At 40.4% G+C, this 19,911-nt stretch overlaps 1 protein-coding gene and 1 long non-coding RNA gene across 2 annotated transcripts in view; one reads left to right on the forward strand and one right to left on the reverse strand.

Moving 5' to 3' along the window:
* The window catches only part of LOC119889989 (ras-related protein Rab-26-like), a 76,849-nt gene that overhangs the window by 32,543 nt on the left and 24,395 nt on the right, over positions 1–19,911 (reverse strand). Inside the window, exons 3-4 of the mRNA XM_038700970.1 lie at positions 13,138–13,179; positions 2,727–2,793 (exon numbers count right to left, since the gene is read on the reverse strand). Of these exons, the coding sequence (XP_038556898.1) occupies positions 2,727–2,793; positions 13,138–13,179 (109 nt within the window). The remainder of the gene's footprint in view (positions 1–2,726; positions 2,794–13,137; positions 13,180–19,911) is intronic.
* LOC119890005 lies at positions 2,817–11,197 on the forward strand. Its single transcript, XR_005442185.1, has 5 exons — positions 2,817–4,476; positions 6,067–6,100; positions 8,516–8,678; positions 10,408–10,491; positions 10,848–11,197. It is a non-coding gene; the product is annotated as an uncharacterized LOC119890005 (long non-coding RNA).

Raw genomic sequence — 19,911 nt, forward strand, 5'->3', positions numbered from 1 at the left:
CTGTTCCTCGTTGTCATGGTTGTAGTTTGCGCTGTCTTGTCCTGTTACCTGCCTGTTCCCTGTTAGTTCCTGGTATTTTGGATTACACTCGTTCTGGATTTTCTGTTGGTTTTCTATGTTCATTTTTGGATTAGTCTCAGCCACTCTGCCAGTAAGTGTGCTCGCCTTTTGTACCTCCTCTGCTCTGCGTTCGGGTCTGCCACCCTGCTTACCCCTCTCAACCACCACGAAGCTTCTACAGATTATTTCATTGTTTCATCGATGCATCGTTTAAGAAGTACTTTTGCTCTCTCTCTCTCTTCCTCCACTTTGCAAACAGTGCCATAATTAATCACATCGTGTTCCCACAGCGTAAGTGTAAGTGCGTAATAAATGTCTATGCGACAGTGCGCTATATGGTAATATGGATTTAACGAGCTATCGATTTCTTTGATTACTTAGCATCCCCGAGTCCAAATGAAATTTAATTCAGATGCCCTCTGGGCAATCTTTTTTTCTTTCACTTGGTCTTTGATGTTTAATCGATGAATTGTTTCAGCCCTACAAGAAAGCTTCACCTTTTAAGTTATTGTTTTGATCAATGACCTTATCACACCATTTCAATTACATTATGGTAATTAAGTAATATGGGATATAAAAATATTACTTATTGCACCTTAATCATCCCGCATTCAGCTTGGGTGTTTAATTTTCAAATTCTACAGAAAAATGACAAAAAAGAAAACTGTTTCTTTACCTTCTGCTACATAGCACTTGAAGATTCATATACAATTCAAGGCACAGCTTTGCCCAAGGTCGACTGGCATTTCACAGAGATACTTTGATGTAGACAGATGTATAGTGCAGCTTAAAAACAGGCAAGAGTTGCCAGGGCTTACACTAAAACCTGCAACGACTGCTTGTGTTACACGATCAATTCACTGTAGGGATAGGGGAAGGGAATGTAGGGATACAGGGAAGTACAAAAGTACACTTTGCAGAAATAAACTTGAGTTTGTTTTCAGAGTTTATGTGAAGCACACCGAGACTGACAGTCTAGAGCATACACTCACTAAAGGTAGGCAGGCAGATCAAAACGTACCTGCTTTTATTTGAACAAAATACTGAAAGCTGGAGAAAGTAGACGCAGACCCTTTTGAACAACACTTCAGACTTCAAAAGCTCACTGACAGTCTGTTCCTCAAACAGGAGTTTGTTCAGGTTAGACAAAGTTGCAGTGAATCACAGTCAGCAACATTTATAGGCTTGGTATCTACATGGTTGTTCAAGTGATGAGTCGAGTACTTGTTACTGTGCCATAGGCGCAAAAAGACATTTATTTACAGGAGCCTGTAAAGCGCTCATAAATCCTACAAGAGCTAACAATAAAGTTTGATGTTCAGATCCTATGCTAAAAATTTTTTCCCAGAAATACCAGAGGACATTTTGTAATTATTTTCTCACTTTTAGAACAGACAGGTGAGAAGGTCATCAGCATTTAAAAGGTCACATCTGTTGTGTGTGATGTAACACTGTGCTCCTGTGAAATGCTTCATGGTATTAATGAAAAAGTAATTGAAAATCAAGACATTCAGATGTGGGTTAGGGTTAGCTAACCCTAACCCGAGATTAAAAGACCAATCAAGGTGATGCATTTCCATACATATGAGGGGGACAAAATGACAAACACATTGTGCAACATTGTTCGAATATCAAGTGCCAAAAAAAGAGCAGACTCCATTTGGTGACCCTCAGAGAAAAGTCAGTCCTGCTTGGAAAGCTGTTCTATGTGTGTGAAGGTAAAATCCATTAATTACAGCCACATTTCATATCAAGCAGTTTTTTCGGTGAATCACTTTTTGTTTTTTAGCAGTGTGAGTGATCGGGGAATAACACCATGAGAAAATAGTTTTTACACTCTGTGGTGCACCTGGGGCCAGTATATTAGCTTCACAGTCGATTTCTTTTACATGAAAATACCCACTAAATGTTGGAAGCTCAGGCTGTGGCTGTCTACCACCATGAATAATTGTTGACAACGTTCAGTGTGTGACTTACTTAGCTTTCTCCTGACATTTACACACCTGGATGGTTAAAAAAAGATGGTTAATCATATCTTAATATGTTTTCGTATTGCTCGGGGTCTTGTGCTTCACACACCAGGTTATGTGGATTTGATTCAAGCTATTTACTAAAAGCAGCTCTGCCTTGATTACCAGCTTTGTGAGCAAACAATGGAGTGGTGCCACTAAGAGCTTTCTAAATGAACCTCGCATGGCCAACAATGACGTCACGATGAATAAAAAGCAGACGTACACACATGCAGACTTATACACAAACACACACCCGTCGGTGATGACTGATTTCAAATCATCAAAGAGTCCCATGAATTCTGAATGTGTCCTTCCATCACAGCAGAAGAGCAGCAAAACCTCAGCGCTTGATAATACTGCACAGTGGAAGAAGAACAATCGCAACTACACTTTCACACTAACACAGCTGTGAATTATAACAGGTATAAAAACTTTAATGCCAGTACAGCAGTTCTGAACAAGAATACTCCAAAACCTCCATTTAATTGTACAAGAATGCACCGGTAGATAGTTTAACGTGTATAAGTATATATATTTTATGACTTCATCTCCACCTGCCACAAAACAATAATGGTGGTAAAAAAAACAACACACCAAACGTAATACTAAAACTGCACTGTATACAAGTGTGTACATGTGCAGGGAGTGTCTCACCATGGGCGTCACGGTAGTAGGCATGAGTAACACTACGGAACCGCTCCTGTCCAGCTGTATCCCAGATCTGCAGAGAATTAGAGAGGAAGATAATCACTGAATAGAGGAAGACATTTCTCTCTTTTTAATTTGAAGCCCTCATTTTGCTCAGTCATACTGCTAGACCTCAGTGTGAAACCCTCCTTTCAATTTATGTGATACTGGATGAATCAGGAATCTGTAATATGGAAATGAGATATACACACTGTAAACCCGAACACACTGCTTACTCAAAAGAATTATGAGTTCAGCAATCAAAGCCCGCTAATAAGTATACTATACACTAAACAACCAAGTCTTCTTAACGAGTTATGTTGTTTTAATTATGTGTGTATCATCGTTTTTGACTGATGATGGATTTCTAAATCAAACCCTTCGAGTGTTGAAACGCACGCTGACTTGTGACGTCATTAGCGGCCAAACGGGACTTTACGTTTTCAGAAAATTCAAGATGGCTACCCGATGCGAGGGAGACGGTTTTGCAAGTAACGGAGCAAAACTGTTAATAAACTTGTTGGAACCAGTATGTATATAAGTTATCTCATATTTACTCGTCTGATATTATAGGTGTCTGAACCTGACAAAACTATTTAATGAAAGTCAAGAGAACCAATATTTATTCGCTGTGCTGTGAAAGAAATGTTTTTGTGGTCTTTAACTTCTATTTTACAACCGTGTGTGCTCTGGGAGGACCGCTTCAGGATGTAGAGGCAGTTTGGCGCGTGACTTTTATGCTAACGTTAACGGACATTAGCTCCAAAGTAACGTAACGTTGTGACTGAAGCCTTCGCCTGACAGTCGGCAGAGAATGCACTTTGGTCCGGTGAGTAAAAAAGTTGATCACATTTCGGCTCTGTTGTCAGGCGCAGTTACATTTACAGAAAGGCTAACGCTAGAAGTAAGCTGGCTCACATTGAGGTAGCGTTTGCACTATTGTGAACTGCTGTCACTGTCAGTTAATGTTAACTCACGTTAGTTAAAGTTATATTGTGGAGACAGTCAACTTCTGCGTTTGTTTATAAGCTGTTCCTGAAATAGTGTTGATGCATGGCTAAAAGTTTAATGTGAACTTTATTAACTGTAAACCTAATGATTCTCCTCAGCCCTTCAGAGACTAGTTGCCTCGTCTGAAGTGGCTGTAACGTTAATATGTATCTGTAAAGGAGTAACGTTAACGTTATTTTTCCACTGTGGTAATGAAACCTTTTAACCGGTGAAAAATGCTCAGTTTTCATTGAAACTATTTTATCATTTGTTCATTTTGGAAGATGTTTGTGGTAATGTTACGTTGACATGAGTTGCATTATTACACAAAAGAGTGTGTGTTATTTAGCATCGGCAGCACAACTGCAGTTTCCAAAATGATCATACAGTCGAATCAACAACTCTCTGAATCAGTTTCATCCAAAACTGAACATTATCATTGTTATGGAGGATTTATGGTATGATTTATGTATTACTGATTACTTTTTAGCTAGATGTAACTATTGAACTGGTAACTTACTCTTAGAGACTAAATACATTTCTCACAACATTAAACTATTCCAGTATCAAATGTTTGTGAGAAGTGTTTACATGGCCATTATTTTGTAAACTAATAGAAAATTGGTGTTCATATGTGTGCCCATTAAGGACTATAGAGAGTGCTGTTGAAGGGATTTCATCTTGTCCATAATCACCTGACTTGCGAAAGCAGCTCTTGTATCGCTGAGTAAGTGAAATGATAAAATATAGTAAACTCAGCAAAAAAAGAAACGTCCCTTTTTCAGGACTGTGTATTTCAACAATAATGTTATAAAAATCCAAACAACTTTACAGATCTTCATTGTAAAGGGTTTAAACAATGTTTTCCATGCATGTTCAATTTACCATAATCAATTAATTAACATGCACCTGTGGAATGGTCATTAAGACCTTAACAGCTTACAGAGAGTAGGCACTTAAGGTCACAGTTCTAAAAACGCAGGACACTAAAGAGACTTGTCTACCGACTGTGAAAAACACCCAAAGAAAGATGCCCAGGGTCCCTGCTCATCTGCGTGAACGTGCATTAGGCATGCTGCAGGGAAGCATGAGGACTGCTGATGTGGCCAGGGCAATAAATTGCCATGTCCGCACTGTGAGACGCCTACGACAGCGCTACAGGGAGACAGGAAGGACAGCTGATCATCCTCGCAGTGGAAGACCACGTGTAACAACACCTGCACAGGATCGGTATATCCGAATATCACACCTGCGTACAGGATGGCCACAACAACTGCCCGAGTCACACCAGGAACACACAATCCCTCCATCAGTGCTCAGACTGTCTGCAATAGGCTGAGAGAGGCTGGACTGAGGGCTTGTAGGCCTGTTGTAAGGCAGGTCCTTACCAGACATCACCAGCACCAACGCCGCCTATGGGCACAAACCCACCTTCGCTGGACCAGACAGGAATGGCAAAAAGTGCTCTTCACTGATGAGTCACGGTTTTGTCTCACCAGGGGTGATGGACGGATTCGTGTTTATTGTCGAAGGAATGAGCGTTACACCGAGGCCTGTACTCTGGAGCGGGATCGATTGGGAGGTGGGGGGTCCGTCATGGTCTGGGGCGGTATATCACATCACCATCGGACTGAGCTTGTTGTCATTGCAGGCAATCTCAATGCCTTGCGGTACAGGGAAGACATCCTCCTCCCTCATGTGGTACCCTTTATGCATGCTCATCCGGAGATGATCCTCCAGCAGGACAATGCCACCATCCATACTGCTCGTGCGTGAGTTTCTGCATGACAGCAATGTCAGTGTTCTGCCATGGCCAGCGAAGAGCCCGGATCTCAATTCCATTGAGCACGTCTGGGACCTGTTGGATCGCAGGGTGAGGGCTAGGGCCATTCCCCCCAGAAATGTCCAGGAACTTGCAAGTGCCTTGGTGGAAGAGTGGGGTAACATCTCACAGCAAGAACTGACAAATCTGGTCCAGTCCATGAGGAGGAGATGCACTGCAGTACTTCAAGCAGCTGGTGGCCACACCAGATACTGACTGGCACTTTTGATTTTGAGCCTCCCTTCATTCAGGGACAGATTATTCTCTTTCTGTTAGTCACATGTCTGTGAAACATTTTTCGTTTATGTCTTATGGTGTTGACTCTTTTAGTGTTCATACAAATATTTACACACATTAAGTTTACTGAAAGAAAAAACTGTTGAAAGTCAGAGGACGTTTCTTTTTTTGCTGAGTTTATTTTAAAAAATCAGCAATTGATGACATTCTTGTTAACTGGACTAATGGGAATTCTTTGTGTTCTATCTGCTCCTGCAGGATTAACTATTGAGTGACACTACAGCTATCCAAGGTATGTTTTCAATTTGCACATCTCTGGATGAAACGATTTATCGATTAATAAAATGCTTCAACACAAATTCTTTGCATCGATGCTTCGTTTAATCCATGTAACTATATAGCACAGTGTTTCGCACGGACATTTATTACTGTCGCACATCGCGCTTACGCTGGAAACACGACATGATTATGATGGAGCTGTTTGCAAAGTGGGGGGAAGAGACAGAAAATAGCGAGGGACAAAGAAGAAAGTGTCCAAAGTATGGGATTATTTCAAGATAAAGAAAAAAACTCTGTGAACTTATGTTGCCTTGGTAACAGCATGACGGCAGCTGAACAAAAAGCCGGACCACAGACAAGGTAACAGTAACAGCAACTTTAGCATTTAACTGAAATCATGATTGATTGTTGAGTTGAAGGCTAGCCAAAGTAAGCCGCAGTCCTCAGCTGAAACTGTGCACACGTGCGTTTGTTCTCCTTTTTGGGCCGTGAGTTACACCTTTTTAACTCGCCTCCAACTCTCTGTAGCTCAGACAATCCTTGCTACCTGCCTGTGCTAATCCATCCTTCACCCATATTCTTTGTCTTTATAACTGTTATTTTTACAATAACAATGTAGCATGGCTAAATTAGTTATGAATTTTAATAAATTTATGAGAATTAATACCCACTTATGAATTTTAATATTCAGAAAATATCAATCTCTCGTTTCGGGGCACCACCGGAGTTGTTATAATCCTAGTCCAGTGTAACTTAATGGATTGACAACTTTAACAAAACAAAAGAAAGAAAATAAAACAAACTGAGGGGCAGATCGATGTCGCGGCACTTTGCGTGTGTAGCTTCAAGCGATCAAAGGCCTGTTGCGTTGGCCGAACTCTTAGGGCGTTGCCTGGAGAGGCACGCCGGACGCATGCCGAAGCGTCCAGAGAGCAGAGCGGAAGACCAGGGCACGAGGGGAAGAGCAGAGCAGAGAGAGCGAACGACGTCGCGTGTCGCTCTTTTGTTGCCTGGGGCGTGGTTCCCCAGAGGGCAGTCCTTTGTTCCCGAGGGAGCATTTCCGGTTTCCCGAGGGACTGCCTTTCTAAACTTTTGATTGTCTAAAAAGAAAGTCTATGCGCGTATTATAATCAAATATTTTCCACAATCAAACCTCAATGGTCAAACAGTTGTACCGTTCTAAGTTAAGCATTTGGTAACAGGAAAACAATTGTCACATTATTGGTCAGGATAAGTGGGTGACATTTATATATTTTTAACGGCATTTCCGACGATGGTATGTAATACTTATTTCGTCCACTTGGGGGAGCTCAGGTTACATGAGGAAAACTTAGATTAATCCAAAACAATATTTCCTTAGGACCTGGGGAATTCAGTTATTCAGCCTTAAATTCAAGCTGGCGATTAAGAGTATAGTATGACATTTCTTTATCATCATTTCTAAAGGAATTGTGTGAGAAAGTATTGTGAACAAGTATTGGTTACACATTAAATGAAGGAGTGTCCTTAATCTTGCCAAAGTAACTTATTTAGATTCTTTTCAGCACTAATGGGCTGAAAGGCTTTAAGGCTTTGGGGTCTTTGGAGACTGCAGTCTTTGGTTATTTAAAGTTCGGCTGGGTGGCGGGGGGGGGGCAGGCACCGCGTTATCAGCTGCGTAGATCAAAAAGGTGCCAGTTTTATGATCAGGGTTAAGCACTTAGAGAAAGCAAGTTTTTCCACCCCCTTTCTGTTGGGGTCTCTTTAGCAGTCTGTTGAAGTTGATCTTTAACCCCCCTGCTCCTCTCTGGGAGAGGAAAAGAGAGATTTGGAGTAGCTCCAAATTTATTCAATATAAAATGCACAAATCCACACGGTCGTCCCACTACAACAAACAGCAGCTGTTTCGTGTGCTGGATCGCTCATTTCCCGTTTCACATTTCACGTTTGTTTTCCTTACAAAACATGGTTTGGAGACCAGCGTCAGGTGACACAGCTGCTGTCAGCTCCTGTAGTGTGTGTGTGTGTGTGTGTGTCCCTGTCACCGATCAGTCACGTAATGTTAATGCCACGACTTCAAGACTGCCGTCATATTACGGCAAGTTGTGTGAACTGCACGGCCATCGGCCGACGCTGAAAACCGTGTAGTCTGCACGAGCCTTTAGTATAATTTGTATAGCACTCGGGTGATGTTTCTGTTTGTAAAGCAGCTGTCTGGTTGTTGGTCTGATGTTTGCTGTATGACACACTATGAATTTCCGAAAGGACTAATAAATAAACCTATACCTATAAACGTGCACAGCTGATCGGGGGGGCGCCGCCGCCAAGCAAAAGTACTTCTTAAATGACGCATCGATGAATCGTTGAAATAATCTGTCGAAGCTTTGAATACTAAAATCATCGTTAGCTGCAGCCCTACATTTATGTGTTTGTGTTTGAATGTCTGCAGGGGTTTTCTGAGTTCCATCATCATCATGATTAATGTTGAACCTATGGAGCCAATTCAACTGTGAGCTTGACACCACAGCTGATTGTCCTGTCTAGGTGGAGCGCCTCACAGATGGGCAAGACAGCAGAGGCACTGCAGAGATCCTAGGATTTATGACCTCCAGGTGAGTGTAAGATTGATTTTGCCATAGCCACAATGTAGATCACATAATGTGTGGTCATTACAGATTAGGACATCTCTGCAATACAGTTATTCTGAATTTGTGATGATTATGATGACATCTACTTTCAATGGTCATTCCACATTTGCACAGTTGTGTCATTTGTTTTTGCTTTGTTTTCCAGTATATGATCACTTTAAAAGTTGTTTCAAGCCTATTTTAAATGGCTATTCTTAGGCTGCACTGAACACATAATACAAAACAGAGAATCCTCGCTTTATTTTACTTGTCCAAGAGACCAATGCCATCGATGATTGATCCCTGTAGGGTCTACTGACAGGTGCAGAGGAACAGAAAGAGAGAGATGTAGTGTAGGCCTCCTCCACATGCAGATCCATCCAAAAGTTGCTAACTGGGCTAAAGAGGTTCAAAACGCGGCCAGTGTTTTTTTTGGCTATAAAACATACTGCTGACAAACCACGTGTAAGTGTTTGTCCCTGTATGATACAGCGAGAGAAAATCAGAAAGAGGTGTGTGTGTGCAGGGTTGAGGGTTGAAGTGTGGGTGCTTGTGAGAATATCAAAATCACCAAATCTAAAACCAAAAACCTACCCAGTGAATAATAGGGGTGGGAGAATTAATCGATTCTTAGATGCATCGCGATGCTGAAGTGGAGGATTATGAATCGATTAACAAATGTCTAAAAATCGATTATTAAAAGTTAATTGATAACGTAATGCGTATCCTGTGTATGAGGCCAAGCGAGTGAGAGAGAGAGGGTGGCAGAACGTGACGGTGAAAGTTAGCAGAGGAAAATATTAGCAGTAAGTTTCAGTCAGGTAGTAAACGTGCAGTGTAGGTCACTGTGTGTCCGTTAATAGTCTGTAGTTTCCCCAACAGCTGGAAGAGTGAAGGCTGTTAGCACTAGCTAACATCTCCCCTGGACAAGGGCTTGCTCTCTGTCCCCCACACCGGACATTCAATGCTGAATGACTTTTTTGTTCTGTAACTGTAACTATGTGTAAAGCGTCCTTGGGTACCGTGAAATGCGTTAAAATATTTATTTATTTATGTAACTTTAGCTAAATTAGTAATGAAGTAATGTTAATTATCAGCTGTAATGTTATGTCATTACTAACTAACCTATTAGTCAAGGGTTGAGAACATCAGGTACAAGCTTAGACTAAACTGGTGTACAGCTCTGTCCTGTACACATACTGTAGGCTATATCCTAATAATTAACTTTATTTGTCTGTTTTCAGAGGAGTCTGAATGTTAAAGAAATGGACCATTGAGCTGAGGTTAATAAAGTAAATTAGGGATGCAAACGAGTCCTTTTAAGCTAATTAGGAGATGTTTCTTTTGGATTTAAATGTGCAAATTAAAAGCTTAGTAATCTCCAGGGGAAAGTTATGTCAAGATGCATCGATAATCGTTTTATAATCGAATCGCAGCCCTCTGAATTGTAATCAAATCGAATCGTGAGGTGCCCAGAAATTCCCACCCCTAGTGAATAACTAGAATACTGGGGTCCAGGCCTTCTGCACTGGCTTCCAAATCTTTTGTCATGTTGTAAGTCTCGTCTTATAGGTAGTTGCAGCTGGATGGATTTATTATTGTTATTGCTGTTGTTGCTAATAATAGTATTATTATTCTTTTAGAATTACATTGGTATAACTGTTACACTATAACAACATTTGTATAATGATAATTATTTTGATTATCAATCTAGAAACAACATGATGTACACATGAGACGCATTCTGGCCCTTCGTGCCCTCCCAGAGAGGGTGACTGATTTCTTCAAGACCCGCAATGTAAGTCCTCAGTATACTCACACACAATGTCAATATCATTATGTATGTTTAAAAATGATAATATTTGTGGGGATTAAAAACTGCTTTCACAGGGTAGTATAATGTGAAAAATTAGGACTAAGATTACAATCACAATGCCGGCTCAACATCGTGATGTCTGTCAGTCATTGTCTCGGTCCAACCCTAATTCATAGATTTTTTTTTCTTCTAGTCTATCTCAATAAAATGCTAAAATGTGAATTGTACAATAAAAAAGTTAGCGCTTTCAGTTTGTGGGGGGCACTGATGAAGCAGTGCATGACTTGCAACCTGTTTTTTAAAATTATCCTCATAATTGGATTGTTTGTATTTTGCAGTGCAAAGATGAACCAGATATTGCTGACACGCCTGTGGCTCTCCTCACTGTGGTCACTGACGACGCCCCTGCTGCGGTCCACTTCAACCCTGAGAGCGTTTCTGTTGTAGTCGAAGTGGAAATTGTGAGTGATTATCCAAAGAAACTAATTTACGCATTCACCTTTGTTCAGAAAATAATAATGTCTTGATGATAGCAAACCACTGAAGCTGTGACTAAAAGTACTTGTTGAAAGAAGTTTGAATGTACTCATGTACATAAACGGTTTGTTTCTGTGAAATATAGAAATGGCAGGAGATGTTACAAGTTGTGATAATGATTGTTGAATAAAGAAAACTTGACTTGTAAGAATGGAGTTGTACTTGTATTTTTGAGAATTACTGAGCATTCATGTCTACAGCAGGTTAAAAGATGGCCCAAAGTGCATCTTTGCAATTGCTAATTTCTTTTTGTATGTTTTTTCTTTTTAATTAGACGTTTTTCTTTATTTCAAATGTTGTTTATGTTTCAATCTGTCCTAAAAAGACCTGGGAAATAGGCAAAAATATTGACTTGTACTTTTAATTTGACATGTTTTTTTTTTTTTAAGTTAGTAGTGTAATTAAGGCAATCAGTTGCCACAAATATTTTAAGTTCTGGGGTAAATTATTTGTGTATGAGGAAGTCAGTGGTTTTGAGTTAGTAGTAATTGAAAATATTGAACAAGAAACTAATAAATATTAAGTTCATAGAACATGAAACACTGGGTTTTCATACTTAAAATGATTAACTTCTGTCCAATGAATATTTTAGAGTTGCATTAACTATAAATATTTGAGTCATGTTATTCAGTGGTTTTGTCTAACAGTAATCAAAAAGTATATGTAACCCAAACTCTAAATATTTAAGTTCCATAAACTTCTGACTTTTGAGTTTATAAACTCAAAAAAATTGTGGCAAACGATTGCCTTAATCTTTTTGAGTACTGCTTACTTATTCCGGTTTAGAGTGCAGGATGCTGCATTCACCAGCTACAGAGGGTTTATCAGAGCTTTTCTCTGCTGAACATATCTATATAAGGTTGGTTGGAGTGATAAGGGTGAACCAAAACACTAAAGGCGAAGGCTGTGAAATCAAAACTGGGCTATAAGATGCTAAAACACTCTGGAGCTGAAGGCAACAAGGCATCAGGTGGTGATTCTCTGGATTTATCACTACAAGAGAGCCGTTTTACATTACACATAGTAATTTAATACATCTGTCATACAAAAGAATATTGATTAGTGCAGATGTAAGGTCACAGCACATATTGTACTTTTCCCCATCATTACTAATTTTTAGCTCAGTCTGGGTCATGATATTGAATATAAATTAGCCATGGTCGATGCTATTTGTCCCATTGTCCAAGCTCAATGGAATTTGGCTAATTAAGTCCTTCTTTTTCCCATCAGGCATCTCTGTCATCACAATTTGGCTCTAATGGCATCTGCATTTTCTTCTCTCCCCACAGAAGACCTGTGCAGGTTGACTGAACCCCTCATTTTGTGTTTGTATTTTGCAACATTCCCTAGATTTTTTCAGCATTTGCTCTGGACCCTGTCTTCTTCTTCTTCCTCTTTCTGAGAAATGCCAACTTTAATGCTGGCTCTGCCTCCTGATTGCCCCCTGGGGCAACCATCCCTGCAGGATCAAAGTGAAGAATGGCAATTATAGGAGGAAAAATAACTCTCTCTCTTGCTGTTTGTAGGTTACAAGCTGCTCAGCAAACTGACATTGAGCCAATTAACCCCAAATAGATACATCACAGAGTAAAGGCCCACTCGACCAGCCTCCATCAACCCCTAATTAAGATCATTAGGGATGATTCACACAATTATTTGCTCCGTTTGACAAAAATATCAAACATACAACAATGCTGAGTCACCAGTTCTCAAAACAGTAAATGCAGTCTGGACTAGGGAAGACAAGCCAAAGCCTAATGGAAAGTATTAATTGAGATGGATAACCCTTAATTATCTTTTAGGGGCTTTTGTATCTAGATCATTGATTCTCCCTTACAAAATAAAGCCACTGACAGATCTTTACATCATCTTGAGCGATTACGCACATGCATTAGCTACCTAAAGTAAATCAGCTAAAGCTAAAATGGGTTTTATCTTGGAGACAGGAAGGATTGGAAACAGGATCTGACAGGTGGCTAAAATGCCACAGGGGGTTGGAGCCTGATTCTTATTTGGTTGACACCTTTCTCTTGCAACAAATCTTAGAGAAATTGTGCTAGAAACAGTTGTTTGATGATTGTCTGTTCTTACCTGGAGCTTCACCTTGACTCCATCAATGTTCAGGACTTTATTCTGGAAATGAAAGCAAGAAATCATAAGTGACAGTGCCTAAATTTAAACATATTTTCCAACTAGCAAAAACCTTTTCAATGCACGAAAAAAAACAACCTCAGGTGTGTGTGTGTGTGTGTGTGTGTGTCAGTTCGTGGTTAGACACCTGTCTGAATAGTCTCCTACTCTCATCTACCAGCCAACACTTTCCTCTCCTCTCTCTATCAATATTGCATGTCTCCACCTCACTTTGGCCCCTTTTGATGAAGCCTGGCCTCGTTCCTCCAGAGGATTAACCCCTACTGCTCTCCTCGCCTCCCTCAGTCGCTCCATCTTAGGGCGACATTTCTCTGATCTCGGCTTCGATCTGCTCCACTACACAGAAGGTAAAGCTCAGCCAAATGGACATGCAGTTTCCTGGGTCAGAGGTTGACTGTCTTGTTGGCTAGATGCACAAAGGTTAAACCTGACATCAAATTAAACCCACTCAAATGAAGGTAAAGTAATCTGACTAAATGTAGAACAATTAACTTTCTGCAAATTTGACATTAAAAAGGATTGCTATTTATAAAACCTTGAAGTAGAGGTGGGCAAGTGATTGTAAGCTAAAGTGTCAACAGTGTGTTCAGGCAAATTGATTACAATATTTAACGCCCTCTCACTTCTGTTACCAAACTTCACAAAAACTCATTGACTAGCGGATCTGTGCTTCGTGGACACACCAAAAGAGTGATGTAGCCATCTAAATGGCTATGCTGATTGAATGGATTGCTTTATGTGGCTCTTCCTTGGGTGAATAACTGTAAACAATGCAAATGAGTTGTGAATACTTGAAAAGTCTTGAAAGTATTTTATGATTGTGTTATCTTTTGGCTCCTGTTTACAACATCAAATTAAACTCATAATCATCATTTTGAAACCTATGTGGTATCTTTAATGCAATGTTGTATATTAATGGTGCAAAATGGGGAAAATCATAGGCTAATGTAATTAAATTGATTATGATACTATTTTCTGTGTTTCACTTCCACAGCTTCCCCTGTTTGGGAGTGATCAAAAATATCTGCTGATTATTTTTATTTAATTTTATTGTTAATCGATTAATAATTTTGTTTATAGAATATCAAAGCATTTTGAAAATGTCTAGTTTAATTTCCCTGAGCCTGATGTGATATCTTTGATTTTTGATTTGGTTTTATCCAAATATCAGCCAAAACCAAAAGAGATTCAGTTTACTATCAGATACAGCAAATAAAAGCAACAAAACCTCACATTTGAGAAGGAATCAAATGATTAGAATTTTAGACTTGAAGTCTACAGCCATGCAAGCAGCTCTGTGAAGTTGAACTTACAGGGAACAGCAGTAGTTTGAGATAAATGCTAACATGCTAAAAGTTGATCTTGTTTCCCACCTATGTTTAGCATATTAGCATGCTAATATTTGCTAATTAGCACTAAACAAAAAGCATAACTGAAGCTGATGGGAATGTCAGTTTTGCAGGTATTTGGTCATAAAGTACATAAATAAAGTATTGGAATAAAAAAATAATAAATTAATTAATTAATAATAAATTGGATGAAGAAAACCCCTACATAATGGCCACCTGAGGGAGAACTTGAATGTCTGCGCCAAATCTCAAAGCAAATAATCCAATAGTTGAGATATTCTGCTCAAAACCACAAATTTTAATTTATAATATAACCTACTATATGTGTCACAGAGGTGAAAACGTCGATCTGTTTGTGGCGCTACATGAAATGCTCATACTGCATTATGTATCAAATGTCACTGCAATCCACCCCATAGTTGTTGAGATATTTCACTGAAAACTAAAAATGTGACCCTCATGGTGATTGTAGAGGAAAAATCAGGGGATCAACAAAGTCAGGAGGCTTCATGGGGACCATTTAAAAGCAATCCATCAAATAGATATTTCAGTCTGGGCCGAAGTGGTGGACCGACCAACAGACTGGTATTGCCATCCACCGGCGTGGCTTAAAAAGAATGGAATGAGTAATCAGTTATAAAATTATTGCTTTAATTTTCTGTCAATGGACTACTGGATCAATCAACCAATTGTTTGAGTTCTAGAGTAAATGCTCATTAAATGAATGCCTGAATAAACAGTGCATATTGAACGTGTGTGTCAACATGAACGAAGGCTTTTTATATTTTACATTTTCACATCATTTCACATCAACACTGGCTGCTGTAGGAAAAGAGGAGGTCAAGATGTTCGTCAGTGACCCACAACATGTTGGCCTCCTAGTATCCGCCAATGTGGATGGTGCCATGGCAACGCTCAAAAGCCCCCCCCCACCATCATCCCTTCTAAATTGTACCTGAGAGCTGCTGGTAACCTTCTAATTCCCCAATCCCCAAGGAGGAACACGAGATATTCAACCCTGACAAGATGCTCCTATCTACCAGCACTGCACTTAGAAATACATACGGTCTTTGTTGACGTGTTTGGTTGATTTACCTCCCAGGAAGTCACAAAGGAGGAATCTCATACATATTTACAGCCAGGTTGAGGTGCAAGCTAGTGCTCTGATAGGAATTAGACTCTCAAAAGACTTGTTGTTACAACCCTGTTGTTGTTGTCACTAAAAACAACCCACAATGTGCTTGGAGGCTTCATAAATATTTAGTGACCCAGAAAAAGAAGCTCATGATAGCATCGCGGTGAGGATTTTGGGGTGGTTAGTCAGGCTTGATTGCACTAATAATTATGTTGGAGTTGTTAGAAGGACATACTTTAAATCAGATAGGCCTTAACAACAGACTTAATGAGCACAGAAAGAGTGGACTGAGCAGGATAAAAAAGTATCTGAGCAGCTCATATGACATAAGTCTACTGTGGTAAGACGCTGAGTTAAGCTATTGTATATTAAACACTTTCAGTCACACGTCCTCTTTGCTTTCCAAACTTCCTCAAGCTTCAACATCTTACAAGCTGACACAGCTTTGCTCTGTGTATTTACAGTTTACTTCAAATTTACAGAAGGACGACTGAGAAGCTTGCACCACTTTCAGGTCAATTTTATTCCCTGAGATCCAGATAAACACCCTCCAAAAAGAAACTGCTCTACTTAACAGCCAGACACTGGATGTTAGTCATGTAATGCTTAACCCCCCCCCCCCCCCAAAAAAGGTACAGTCAGTACAGAATGACTAACAGCACTTCACAGGGATCATAAATTACAAATGCATGAGGAGCTTTCAGAGGGGCCGGCGAAGTGTGAGCCAATAAAACATTAATGGCAGCGGCGTGATGCAAAGAACACGAGCATGATGGCCACAAAAAGGTTTTGTATGAGACAAATTCACAGTACTTATAAAAAATTATGAGAAAGAGGCTATATGGCGCCATTCCTCAATGTCTTTTCTTTTGCTCTGACAGCTCACTGGTGCATATGGCTGCCTAACCTCAACAGACAATGAGGGCAGGGATATAAAGAAAGGCAGGGTCCTACTCTGCAGTCAACCCAACTCCCAGCTGTCAAGTTTTCTATGTCATGCTGACCCAAACATATGCACACACTAGCACATACTGTACCCACAAACACACTCAACCCCTTCACCGCCCTACCAACAAGAATCCACACAATTGCAATATAGATATATATTTCATGATATCAAATATTTCCTTGAAACTCAACTGAAAGCTCTTTTGTAGATACAATTAAAATATGCTCGCTAATCCAATGCATTGAATTAAAAACCAGATAAATCAAGAGAGGTCTTCATATTGCTACAAAAACCTATATATCAATTCAATTCAATATTTACAAGCCTACAACAATCAGAGATTGCACAAATAGCTTCCTCTGCATACTGTAAATGGTGTATAATAATATACATGTCTTACAGTATACATATCAAACCATTCATCACACCAGTTAAAAATCATTACCAATCCTCTTTATCCCTTCTTTTCCCTTCTTCAGTATCTTACACACACAGTCTTGTGTTAAAGCACTCTTGTGCAAATCAAATTCTTTGGCTATTTTCTGCTAGAAACTGGCACTTTTATTCCTGGCACACAGTCATTCAAAACGGTCTTTGCTTCTATAATCGCAATTATAGCGCAAATTTAGATCATTTTAGCCCACTACTGTATAGTCATGTGGACATTGCACTGTGATTTAACCAAATACTGTATTTACCAAAGGGGTGATAATTGTCACACCTGTCGCTAAATGGCTTAAAGCCGGCAATCTTGAAGAGTATGGTAATTAAAAGTTATTATAATGATCAGACAAAATGTGTGAATTGAAAACTTTATAATGTGATGACAATGTGTAACTAAAGCTGACACTTCCAACTTTATAATTTAAGAGGCTGATTAGAAACATTTCCTTTTCTATAGGAATTGGTAGTTAAACACCCTGTGATAAGTATAAATATATAATATTAAAAAAAACAAATGTTTCTCTCCTCTCCCATTGTGAAGAAACTGGATACAGCTTTGTCAGCATTTTTCAACAACAAGACACTCTTCTGCAAACACTGTCAATTAAGATGCACTGGATATTCTCCTGGAAACAGTGATAGCATCGTAAATCACACTACACCAGACACACACATAATACAGCTTATAGACGCTATGGGACTCATTCATTGATGGGCTTTACTTGCTGACCCCAGCGCAATGATTTTAACTGGTGATAATTGCCTTTAGCAAAATACATTAATAAACTGCTTATTAGTGTTTTGTTTTCACTTGTATTGTCACCTCCCATTCGGAGTGCGTGGTGAGGATGGTACCCAGGAAGCTGAAGGACTCCACAGTCTCAACTGGGGAGTCACATAGGATGATGGGGGCGGGCAGGCGGGCCTCAGCGTGATTTTAACATGCAGATTGTTGTTGTAGTGGCAGCCCAGCTGACAGTGAATGTCCTGTTTATTTCTCCTTTTTTACTTGTGATTCTGTTTTCCCCTGTTTTTTTCCTGTACTCTCTGCCTGCCTCCCTGTGTCTCCTCCCCTGTGTGCTCTCTCTCTCTCTCTCTCTCTCTCCCTCCGCTCCTGAGCCCAGCCTACGACCCGCACCTGCATCTCGTCAGCCACCTCCTCTGCCTGCCGCACCTGCCAGCAATCAACCTCATCCCTGCCTGCATATCAACCCCGGTTCTCCACTCCATCGCTGCTTGATCGTTGTTGCTCCTTACCCGGTGCCACTTCACCACTCAAGCGCTCACATATTCTGCATCATTTCTGTTTCCCTGCGCTTTGTCTCCGCTGTGTCTAACCCTGTCTGTCTCCCCTCCATGTTCACTCACCTCCATCCTCCGTTCCGTCAGCTGGGCTCATCACCCTGCCCTCTTCCACGGCGTCCTCCCCGTGCCTCCTTGCTTCTTCGGTCCCCAGTGCCCCCGGCTCCCTTGACTCGGTTCCCCGTGCCCATGCTTCCCCGGTGTCCTCCTCTCCCTCACCTCCACTCCCTCCACCCCTTCAATAAAGCCTGTCCTTCCCGAGTGTTGCGTTTGGGTCCACTCTGTCCCCACACCACACCCTAACAGATTGTTAAATTTTACATTAGCATAGCACTCTAATTGAATGCTAATTGATAGAAACCTTATTCCAGGAATTCTGGGAAGTAATGTAGGGCTAACAAGGAAGGTTGTATGCTCATCTGTCACAGCACTGACCAAAAAAAGAGTGCTTCCCCAAAGCACTTCTGACTGTGTCATCAGTGTAATAGCCGGAACCTTCCTGTTACTGACTTTCTCACTTGGGTGACTTGGTGAAGTTAAACAGAGACTAATTGAAAGAGCAGTGGGCCTTAGGGTCCTTTCACGACAACTGCACTGCTGCAAAGAAGGCAAGCTTCCTTAATCATTTCGATGAGACCCCAGCACCGGTAAAAAGGGAGGGCTGCTGCAAAACTAATCCAAAATCTCCTTTATATTTCAACATCATCTGGTCCCACATAGCATTGGTTAATATGATGGTTAACATAAATGCAAGCATATATTTCCAGGTAGAACACCTTGTGCCGTGTACTAAAAGGCAAGGTTACTGATTTACCTTGATCACTTTGCTCTTTACTTTTTCAGATTAAAGCTGCTTTTTGGAAATAAGGCCGGGGGTTTGTATTTGATCTTTTACCTGTAACCCGTAGCAACATACTCACACTGACGCAGACACTTGCTGTGATCCAAACGCGCCCTTAGGCAGTAAATACGGACAAGAACATGCACCGTATTTTGTGATGCTGGATCACAGATCCATTATTCAGCTGAATGCTGTGAGGGGGAGCCTTGACCTCTCTGAAGCCCCTCCCCAGGATGTTTTCACACACTGGAATGATACAAATCAAATGGAAATGCAACAGTGTATGGCTGTGTATGGTTGCTGTTACCATCTGTGGCTAAATTTCTTGTCTGTCCTTTTCAATTTTATGAAACTCTTTTCTTTAGTTTTCCTTCCCTGGCATTCATATTATAAAGTAAACACACACATATAGGCCACACACACACACTCCGGCACATTTTTCTCAGAGAAGCACTTATTTATTTTGGTCAAGTATCATCACAGACTTCTCCAAAGAATATCTGCCAGGGCATATGTTGTCAGATTCATTACAGTTTCTTTCAACTGTTGAGACACATTTCCTGAAATCAAGCACTGCTTTCTCGAAAATACACTGAACAAAATTATAAATGCAACACGATTGTTTTTGCCACCATTCATCATGAGCTGAACTCAAAGATCTAAGACTTTCTCTATGCACACAAAAGGCCTATTT

This window comes from Micropterus salmoides, unplaced genomic scaffold, assembly GCF_014851395.1.
Source record: "Micropterus salmoides isolate LMB-PRFRI ecotype aquatic unplaced genomic scaffold, ASM1485139v1 Ms_hic_scaffold_10, whole genome shotgun sequence".
Classification (NCBI taxonomy): Eukaryota; Metazoa; Chordata; class Actinopteri; order Centrarchiformes; family Centrarchidae; genus Micropterus; species Micropterus salmoides.